The sequence below is a fragment of the Blastomyces gilchristii genome (genome assembly GCF_000003855.2).
Source record: "Blastomyces gilchristii SLH14081 genomic scaffold supercont1.8, whole genome shotgun sequence".
Taxonomy (NCBI): Eukaryota; Fungi; Ascomycota; class Eurotiomycetes; order Onygenales; family Ajellomycetaceae; genus Blastomyces; species Blastomyces gilchristii.
In genome coordinates this window covers 1,949,253-1,959,931 of record NW_003101675.1, presented here as the reverse complement: position 1 = coordinate 1,959,931, position 10,679 = coordinate 1,949,253, and the positions used below count along the sequence as shown (strand labels likewise).

At 34.7% G+C, this 10,679-nt stretch overlaps 2 protein-coding genes and 2 pseudogenes across 4 annotated transcripts; 3 read left to right on the top strand and 1 right to left on the bottom strand.

The window, feature by feature from the left end:
- Nucleotides 1-298: 298 nt before the first annotated feature.
- On the top strand, nt 299-387 carry BDBG_17107 (annotated as a pseudogene). The gene has a single exon. The product of its transcript is annotated as a tRNA-OTHER (tRNA).
- Nucleotides 388-6,568: 6,181 nt separating this feature from the next.
- Nucleotides 6,569-6,657, top strand: BDBG_17106 (annotated as a pseudogene). Its single transcript has one exon. The product of its transcript is annotated as a tRNA-OTHER (tRNA).
- Nucleotides 6,658-7,232: 575 nt separating this feature from the next.
- BDBG_04981 (3-oxo-5-alpha-steroid 4-dehydrogenase) lies at nt 7,233-9,851 on the top strand. Its single transcript, XM_002625071.2, has 3 exons — nt 7,233-7,595; nt 7,660-8,155; nt 8,226-9,851. Exons 1-3 carry the CDS (start codon nt 7,476-7,478, stop codon nt 8,621-8,623), a joined length of 1,014 nt encoding a protein of 337 aa, XP_002625117.1. The 5' UTR covers nt 7,233-7,475; the 3' UTR covers nt 8,624-9,851.
- Nucleotides 8,688-9,976, bottom strand: BDBG_04980 (alkylated DNA repair protein alkB like 6). Its single transcript, XM_002625070.2, has 2 exons — nt 9,671-9,976; nt 8,688-9,425 (listed from the first exon to the last, which is right to left on the bottom strand). The coding sequence occupies exons 1-2, from the start codon at nt 9,821-9,823 to the stop codon at nt 8,799-8,801; spliced, it is 780 nt and encodes a 259-aa protein (XP_002625116.1). The 5' UTR covers nt 9,824-9,976; the 3' UTR covers nt 8,688-8,798.
- Nucleotides 9,977-10,679: the final 703 nt, after the last annotated feature.

The window sequence follows — 10,679 nt, the reverse complement described above, 5'->3', positions numbered from 1 at the left end:
GTGATCTTAAATTCTGAAGAAGTATTAATAGATTCAAGCTGTAAGAGGCCTACGCTGAATAGATCAGTATAGTATTGATAGGTCTTATATAACAAAGATAAAAATGTTAAAGAAGAAAAGAAAGAGAAAGTGCGAGAATCAGCAATCAAGATGAATATTTATATGTGTATATGATGATGTATGCAGTGAAGCTTCAGAGCAGAAGAATATACACGCGTTTGTAGCAGCCAAGAATCAGCAATCAGAAATGATTGAGAATCAGAGCATATGTTACGCGCGTTTGTAGCAGCTGAGAATCGCCCCGGTGGCCGAATGGTTAATGCGGCCACCCGGTAGCGCCTTGGCGTGGGAAACCAAGGCGCGTGGGTTCGAAACCCGCAGGGGATACATTAAATCCGGAACTCAAGCACCTCAGGTTCCTAATAAATACAGAGGTGTACAAATCGCTCCAATGAATCACTCTATGTTCCTGGGCTGGGAAGTTATTATTGCATGTATCTAATTGTCACTCCTTTGTATTTTCCTATGTTCTTGTTATCTTGGCGTGGTCTCAACACCTGTATTTCCTCCTGTATAACCAACACTTGACCTGTATTTAACATCACGCAAGGACTCATCATAAGCTCCGCTTGCATATGAGTATAATGAAAGAATAATAATAATAATAATAATAATAGCAGCTGAGAATCAGTAATCAGAAATGAAAGAATCTATGAAGTGTAATAAAATAGTCTATATAATTGATCAGATACAGTCTGTTACATTAGTCTCTCTCTTTCAGAAGCAGTTCTCATCAATCAAGAGCTGCTGTTTCAGATAATACAGAACTCAGAGTTCAGATCAGTTGATTATAACTAACTCATTTTATAAGATATTACTAACTGCAGCTGTGAAGTCTCTCATTGAGAATATTCTTAATCTCTCACTCAAGCTCATTATCTTCTTCTATGATGTCTGATAACTGTCAGTCAGAAGTCAGTTAAGAAGAAAACAGATCAGTAATAGTGCAGTGAAGCAAGCTTGTATGAAATACATTATGAATTTCTGATAATGTGTTAAGATAGTAGTTGTGACTATCTAGAACTTCTATCACTTTATATCTGATGTGATGATAATCTAGTGTATGAGATAAATGTGTGATTCATATATTCTTAAGATTTAATCATATCAGATCTTCTATCTTATATTGTTCAGTGAGATCTTGATAAACATTGATTTAATTCTCTTAATCTTGTTTTACAGTTGTCATGAAGATCTCTGCTCAATCACAGACATCTCAGAGCTTTATTACTATATTGTCAATCTGAATCAGACTGTGAGAGTTCAGTGTGAACTATGTAGTCTCTAGAAGATTCAACACTTTTATATGATATTCATGTATAAGAAAGAATAAGCTTACATCTGTTGAAATAATATCTTAATCATTGATAGCAATCTCTGTGTGTAGAAGAAGATCATATCAATCATCTTATAAGTAATTACAGAACTTATAAAGATAATTCTTTATAGTCTGAATTATCTGTTCTGATATATCATTGATCTCAGAGTGATAGACAGTTGACAGACAGTGTATAATCTTAAGAACTTGACAGATTCTAGTTCAGAGAATGCTTATGAATTGACAGCTCTGATTCAATACTATAAATCTCAGTAATTTATACATCTAATAGAATGAGCTCTGTAGAAAAGCTTCAGTGACTTGTTCAGTATTTATCTTATTATAAGATTTCAATATTATATCTTTACTCAATTAATTCACAATGATCAGAATGTTTCTACAATTCTTACTCTTAGATAGATTGATAGTGAAGTCAATTACTACATCTTATCAGATTCTATCAGAAATATTAAGTGATTTCAGTAGATTTTTTCTATAATTCTTTCATAAGATAATAGAAGAACAGTAGTTGCAGTTTCAGATAAAGCATCTGATACTGTTCAATATCTCAGATTAATAGAACTCTCAGAAGATCATTCTATACAGTTGTTCACAGTCTGAATAATCAGTTATATACAAATCATGCATCTCTTGTATTATTCAGATGTATAAGAGTTCAGAGTGAGAGATTCAGCATCATTCACAGAATCATAGAGTGTTATTATCATCAATTGAATATTCTGAGATATCAGTTCTTATATATAATTCTGAGAGAAATCAGAGTACTTCTTATTGTACTGCTTCAGTGAGTGCTTAGAGAAGTTCATCAGTTTGAGCTGCTGTATGCTATAGCTCATTTAATGTAGATTCAGAAGAAGTTAAGATATCAGTAACAGTTCTAATTAAAGAAGTATGTATAGTGCTATAAGCTGTTTCATCTTGATTAACTAGTATCTTCAGATTCAAGAGTCAGTGCTCTCAGTTCATTCAGTAAGTATCTGTTATATTGAATAACATATCTTACTCTTATTATAAGAGAACATCTGTCATTGAGTTCTGACTGCTAGAATGATAGTGTATTGTAAAATAAAAGCAGCTTAAGAACTCAGATCATTATATCTGTTATTTTGTAAGTTTACAGATAGTTGTAAAGTATTTGAGATTCTTATAATCTATGACTATTTTAAATTCAGAGACACTTCAGAGTTCAGAGTCTCATTCTTCTAAATAGTATATAATTGTGAGAAGTTTCTTATCATAGATCTTATAATTGCATTCAGCAGAACTCAGTTTCTTAGATATGAAGACATATAATTATAGAACATCTTCATTATTATATTACAATATTACTTCTTCTATCATATAGTCAGAGAAATCAGCTTCAATAACTATCTCACAATCAGAATTAAATGTTATCAGTAAAGAGATATTAATAAACATCTTCTTCATCTGTATAAATGCAGCTTCAGTGTTCACTGATTATTAAAATACTGAGTCTTTTTTAGTAAGATCTGTAAGTGATCTTATAATATCTGAGAAGTTTTATATAAATCACTGATAGAAGTTAGCAAATCTGATGAAGTTTCATACATCTTTCACAGTACACAGAGCTTCTCATTCAAGAATAATAGAGACTTTCTCAGAATTCATTCAAATTCTCTTACCAGCTTCTATAATAAAACTCAGATACTTGATACTCTTGACTTTAAAATCATACTTGTTAATATCTATCAGTAGTTCTGCTTCTCATAGCTATTATAATATCTTTCATACATATTCTTGATATTCTTTTCTGAATTCATTAGTGAAGATGAGAATGTCATCTAGATAAGCAGATACAAACTTATCAAGAAAATCTCAGAGTACTCAGTTGATATACTTCTGAAATATACTGAGAGTATTAGCTAGTTCAAAGAGTGTGACTATTCATTCAAAGAGATTATAACATGTTCAGAATACTGTAAGTCATTCATCTTCTTCAGTGATATAAATCTTATAAAACACAGTGATGATATCTAGTTTTATAAATTATTAAGCTCATTCAATTCATGCTAGGGTTTCATTGATGAGAGATAAGAGATATCAATCTTTCTTTATCAATCTATTCAGATCTCAGTAGTTCACACAGAATCAGAGTTCTTTATCTGATTTCTTTGCAAAGAGAATAGAGACTGCAGTGAAAGAGTTACTAATATGTATAAATTCTTTATTTAACAGATCATTGAGTATCTTTCAAAGAAGAAGAAGTTCATCTTAAGACATGTTATAAAGAGAGTCTTATGACAGTTCAGAGTTCTTATTATTCTTTTTCTCTAACTTAATACTGTGATTCACTTCAGAACCTTGTAAGAGAGATATATTTATAATATTATCTTATCAGAAGACATCTAGATATTCATAATATTATTAAGAGAGTTTTGTATGAGAATCTGTTATTATAACACAGAATAACTTTTCTAGAGTCTTTTTAATATTGATTAGACTGATGAAATAGATTGATATATAATTCTACTATCAGTGAACTTATCAGTGACTCTGTCAGTGATTTTGATGATAACTTCTTTTTCAGAGTATTTTATAAGTGTTGACAGAGATCTGTGTAAGATTCATAGTCTTATAAATATCATCTTCATAAATTCTATCATCATTAGAGAATATCAAGCTTCTATTTCAAGTATTCAGCAAGATGTCTTGTTCAGATAATCAGACAAGTTCTAACATAAGATTATAATTAAGATTATCAACTTCATATATATAGATATCTTCATATTGATGTTCTCTCACATCTATGTTTAGTTTCATTATGTAACAAGTACAAACATCTTTCAGATTATCAAATTCTGCAAGAAGTCAGAGTTTTGATAAAGAGATACACTGAAGATTATAATATCTTATAACTGAAGATTTTATCATTACATAGTGATATAGATCACTGTCTATCATGACTTTTATATTATACATGTTATCAATCACAGTAGATACAAGAATTACATTCATTATCATCTTCTCTTCAAATCATTGTCATCTGATCTCTTCAAGCTTCTGTTTATAAATTTGAATAGAAGCTAATCTTTTCTCTGTTTCACTGAGACATTCTTATAGTTATCTTTCAAATCTTTCTTCACTGTAATGTGATTAATATGAACAGACACTGATCTTTCTCTCAAGTATGAAGACACATAGATTGATCAGCAGTTGAAAGCAATGTATTCTGATCAGTCACAGTTAATACACACTTCATATTGATATTGATCAGTAACTTCTTCAGAAGTGATTTCAGAGACTCAGAAGTGATTTCAGAGACTCAGAAGCCTGTTCAAATGATGAAAACTCTTACTTATACATAGACATTTGAATCTATTCAGTTTATAATATCTGTATCATTGCTGTTACTTCTCTTTAACATAGATGTATAAGTGACTGAGATGTAACATCTTCTGCTACTATTCTGTATACTCTTGAGCTTGATAAGATAATCATTCAATGTTCAGAGCTGTGTGCAGAAGTCTTTATAAGTCTGATCTTCATCTACACTTACAAGAGTCTGTAAGAGTTCAAAAGTCAATGTCTTCTTGAGTATACTAATCTTCATTCAATTCTCTCAAGATTGATCACCTGCTTCTAGAATCTTGATATTGAAGTCAGAGATGAATGTTGTAAGAGAAGTGTTTCTCTATCAGACACTCTATAATCAATCTAATACTTTCTATTACATAGCAGTATCTCAGAACAGAATATCAAGATACTTTATAATACTATCAGATATTTATAACACTGATTCATATACTTTCATTCATGAATGAAACTTCTGTTTCATATAATCTTTCAATTATTCATTGATATATCAATCTTGATTGATTAATGAACTGATGATATCTTTATCTATACTCAGTTTTACAAGTATTTTCATTCTTCATGATAAGTAGAGAGTGAGATCAGAAGTATTAAAATATACAGAAGTATCTAAGCATTTTTTCAGCACTTTTATATTCAATTCTATAGATGTTGAAATTACATGAGTTAATCATTGAATCTCTTTATATTAAAGTTATTAAGTCACATGTATATCTGCTATCTGTTACTGTTATAATTTCAACATTGCTCAGAGTCACTGTAGTATCATATCTATACTTGTATTCAAGAGTTTTATATTATTATTAAACATGATTATATTGATTGTTGAATATGTGATATCTGTGAAATCTGAAGAAGTGTAACTGTATTCTTATATATTTGAGTGTCAGAACTCTCAGATCTTTCACTGATATTCTCTTATAAGATCTTATTCTCTTTATAAGATCTTGTTATAGAGTCAGAGTGACTGATAAGCAAGCTTCTATCTAAGAACTCAGTGTTTATTTAACTATTTAACTGTTTCTCTATTTCTTACATATTATTATGTGTTCAGATATCTCTTAATGAATAATCATTTCTAATGAGAAGATGATGTGTGAATAATTGTTTTCTAATAAGAAGATGATGAATATTTTAATAGTATAAGAGGTCTACACTGAATAGATCAGTATAGTATTGATAGATCTTATATAATAAAGATAAAAATATTAAAGAAGAAAAGAAAGAGAAAGTGTGAGAATCAGTAATTGAGATGAATATTTATACATGTATGTGGTAGTGTATGTGATGAAGCTTCAGAGTGAAAGAATATACGCGTGTTCATAGCAGCTGAGAATCAGTGATCAGAAATGATCAAGAATCAGAGTGTATATTACATGTGTTTATAGCAGCTGAGAATCAGTGATCAGAAATGAAAGAATCTATGAAGTGTAATAAAATAGTCTATATAATTGATCAGGTGCAGCCTGCTACACAAGCTCTGTTAAGTTATTATCTAATATATTATATTTATCATCTATATTGTTAAGAGACTGTAGTGATTGTAGAAAAAATTTATCTTTAAATAATAAAGAATATTAACTGAAGTATATCTGATATTAAGTATTTTAAGATTTAAAAGACACACTGTCTTTTATCAATAATTATAATATAATGAGAAGAGATAGTAAGTTGTAAAATAGCAGAGATAATAGCAGAATAACTAAGAATTTGAAAAATATTAGTTTAATAATAATCAGATAGATATTTAGAGTAGATATATAATTCTGAAGTTAATTAAATATTTTATATAAATGAAGTTGATTTTTTTTTTATATACAATGAAACTGTTTCTTCGCCCCGGTGGCCGAATGGTTAATGCAGCCACCCGGTAGCGCCTTGGCGTGGGAAACCAAGGCGCGTGGGTTCGAAACCCGCAGGGGATACATTAAATCCGGAACTCAAGCACCTCAGGTTCCTAATAAATACAGAGGTGTACAAATCGCTCCAATGAATCGCTCTATGTTCCTGGGCTGGGAAGTTATTATCGCATGTATCTAATTGTCACTCCTTTGTATTTTCCTATGTTCTTGTTATCTTGGCGTGGTCTCAACACCTGTATTTTTCCTCCTGTATAACCAACACTTGACCTGTATTTAACATCACGCAAGGACTCATCATAAGCTCCGCTTGCATATGAGTATAATGGAAGAATAATAATAATAATAATAATAATAATAATAATAAACTGTTTCTTCTCAGACTCTCTATGAGATATTAGGTTGTGAGCACATATGAGATCTCTTATTGATTCAGAAGTTAGCAGAACTTGACAGAAGTCTAAAGAAGTTTAGTTGGTCGCGCTAATCCGAAAATATCGAGAAGAGAGGCTGAGCATGCTGAGATAAGTAGCGGCAACTAATATATGTTTGGGTCACGTGGGTGAGGGCCAGTGGAGAACCTTCAACATTTTCTGTATACACCGAGGTTCGGCGCGGGCACTATAGTAGTGAGATTAGTCATCCTTTTCATTTTTATATACTGACGATTGATATAATGAATTGATCCATGAAAAGACGTCGACGAAGGGACATACTCAGATAATATATGGGAGACAAGGAAGTTTCGAGCACAAATCTAATATTCACGTTGCAAAAGTCATTGGACAGGAGCGGAACAGCTCCGCATCACAGTCCATGGTAGAACGCTAAGATCTCGATACACTTATTAACAACCACGGTGGTCATTGGCTAAAGCTACTAATATGAGCGAGGGAATTCTTTCTAGGACGAGTATGGAATTCTTTCAGTGGACATACTCGCTCCTTCAAACAATCGATGTTCTCCACCTTCTTCGGGGCTTCTTTTTGATTACGGCTTGCACGGTAGGAACCCCTGTACGGTATCAACAGCATTGCCCGTCGACGGGGTTGACTGATTGATCCCTAGATTCTTCTTGCGAACAGTGCCCCTTTTGTTCGCTCTCGTTTCATTGCTTATGGCCCACGAGCCACATCTTTGGGATCGATTAAGCCTCCACAGAACTCGGAGCAAGGTTACCACACAGTGTCGCAGCGACCCTCTTGGTCATGGAGCATGAAAGTTTTGGACTACCTAGCATCGTTGCAGGTACCCCATAACTTCTTTACCCAGTTTTATGTGGTATCGGTGCTATCCTCAATTCTATGGGGAACTCAAATCTATTTCAAAGGGCCGTTGTTCAAAGCTGTATCCTCGACTGTGAGGGATGATAACGCTCAAACATCCATGTCACGCAATCAAATAGTTCTGTGCTGGACACTGCTATTGATTCAGGGTACCCGTCGACTATACGAATCTATTTCGACGGCGAAACCATCCCAATCGAAAATGTGGTTCCCACATTGGATCGTAGGGTTAGCATACTATGTTGCAATGGGTATGGCTATTTGGGTCGAGGGAATACGTATGTGCAGATTAATACATCCATTTCTCACCCTACTGTTCGCCCATTTAACTGAATTTCAATCATCTAGCCGTGATACGAGCATCTGATAACTTGCTGAGCGACGTACGATATTCCGCACCATCATTGAAGACACTCATATTTCTTCCCGTGTTTATTCTTGCTTCTGGAATCCAGCATGATTGCCATCTTTACCTTGCTTCGTTGAAAAAATACACCCTTCCCTCTCACCCAGGCTTCCTCCACCTCGTTTCTCCCCATTACACGGCCGAGTGTGCTATATACTTGTCGCTCGTTTTCCTAGCCGCGCCAAAGGGAACACTAGTCAATAACACAGTATTGTCGGGGCTGGTCTTCGTCGTTATTAATTTGGGTATTTCAGCTGACAATACCAAGGCGTGGTATATGAAGAAATTTGGTAAAGAAAAGGTTGAGCAGAGGTGGAGAATGATACCCTATTTGTATTAGATTCTGACTACGAAACCCGAATATATACTTCCATAGAGTATATCCTCCACGAGCGTAGAGCTTTTGGTCACCTACTAGTTTTTACGAATAGAAACTAGACAAGTCATTTATTCAGAACAGAAAGCTACGTTAAACTCAAATTTTTTTAAACTTAAAAGGATGTCCTTGCTGGTTATTATTTGCTACCAAAAAAATTCATGCTATTGCCCAACTTCGAGACTTTAAGCACGTCTCGATACGTTAGGCTTATTCTAGTCTCCCTTGCATAACTGCCAGCGGCAAACGCTTCTTTATCCCCCAGCAATTCCCAGTTACAAATAGTTTCTGAATTCAAATCCGCATCTATCATCCGCTCTTCAATGCCATGCAAGTAATCCGTGTACAATTTCCCTGTCGTCACCAACAAACTTCGTCTTTCTTGCAATATTCTAAGCTGCGATGCTGTTGTTTGCTCAGACACTTCAAGCCCCTTGTGCTCGCGTTTGGCTGTTTTCTCACTCATCTCCAACACTATCGGCGCTCCCAAGCTCACAGTTGCCACTACTGGATAGTAGGCAGCTCCGTCTTCGTGAGGCATGATGCCTTGGCCAGGCTGGTACTCGTTAATGAGAACATGATTAGCGGCCTTGTGGGGTGAATCTCTAAATATTCCAAGCTCCGTAAAACGGGAAATAATAGGCGAAATCAGCCATTGTGGGAGGGCAGAGGCTAGGAGTGTGTTGGACCTGCTCAATGCGCATGGCCATGTTTGAAGACGTCGCCGGGAAAGATGTGTCCAGCGCGGAATGGGAACAGATATGATCTTCACAGTTGTTAGTCCTGTTACTGCCAGTGTATATTTTATTGTCACAATAGATATGAAATAACGGTGCCGATACATAATACAGATACTTTAAGACCCTAAGGAATGTCGCCAGTAGAGGCCCTCACTAAAGAGCTTTATTTACGCATTTAAGCAAACATTTTCTTTCGCTTGTCGGCTGGAAGCTAAGAGAACATCACTAGGAGGCTTGAAAACAGACTAGATATGAAAGAAAGTTTGTTTACCTTTTGAAGCAACCGCTCTTCTTCATCCTGTGTTATAAAGTCAGGAATATAATACGCACTTTCGGGAATCGACTCGATCCGGGCTTCTTCCAGCGGAATGGACAACATGGCTTTCTCAGTTACATCACCACATATTCTCCGTTCCTTGATCATTAGCCAGCAATCAACTGAGCGATGTTTAGTCACCTGCAGGCACTGCTTGCAAACACTTCTTTTCTAAGTGTAAAGAACTAAAGTAAGGGGACAAGAGGTAAAGTGGTTATTGGGGTACTGAAAGAAAACTATGATTTTATCGGTTGGGCGCAGGATGGTTGTAAATTCTAGTCTCTAAACCAACTTTTCTGAGTAAAATGCCCTGTAACATGACCTCACATGATATCATGTGCACCCCATCAAATCTATGAACAGGCTCTGCAGCCTGTATAACTCTGATATTAATCTTCATTCTTTTCTTTACAGATGTTCTCTACTATATTTACATTCTTTATACTCTTCTTTACATTCATTACAACCTATACATTCATTAATATACTCTATTTATTATAGAAAAACTAACTTTTCCATGCAAAACACACTGTAATGTGACATCATGTGCATTCTATCAAAAATATTTGAATGCTCTGACTCATACAGCTCAGATCAATTTTCAAATCCTCATTCTTTTTTTCATTCTGCTTCTTTCATACATTCTCTACAGTATTTACATTCCATATACTCTTCTCTATGTTCATTTTGCCAAATGCTCTGTAATATCATCTCATGTGATGTCATGTGCACTTCTTTGAATTCAGATGAGATTGAACAGCTGGCTCTGCAGCCTGTACAGCTCTGATTAATCTGATAATGATGATGGAGGTGATACAGGGTGGAAGAGAGTGATAAGGGTGATAGAGGTGGTCGGGGTGGTAAGAGGGGGGTAGAGGGGTAGAGGTAGAGAGTGGAAGTGGTAGAGGGGGCTGCGGGGCGGTAGAGGCGGTGGTGGTGGTAGAGGGGGAGGGGGTAGAAGAGG

Coding starts and splice junctions, on each gene's coding strand:
- BDBG_04981 (XM_002625071.2), top strand. CDS start 7,476: ATGAGCGAGGGAATTCTTTCTAGGACGAGTATGGAATTCTTTCAGTGG. Junction 7,596..7,659: donor TTTTGATTACGGCTTGCACG/GTAGGAACCCCT, acceptor ATTGATCCCTAG/ATTCTTCTTGCGAACAGTGC. Junction 8,156..8,225: donor TATTTGGGTCGAGGGAATAC/GTATGTGCAGAT, acceptor TCAATCATCTAG/CCGTGATACGAGCATCTGAT.
- BDBG_04980 (XM_002625070.2), bottom strand. CDS start 9,823: ATGATCAAGGAACGGAGAATATGTGGTGATGTAACTGAGAAAGCCATG. Junction 9,426..9,670: donor AAGAGCGGTTGCTTCAAAAG/GTAAACAAACTT, acceptor ACAACTGTGAAG/ATCATATCTGTTCCCATTCC.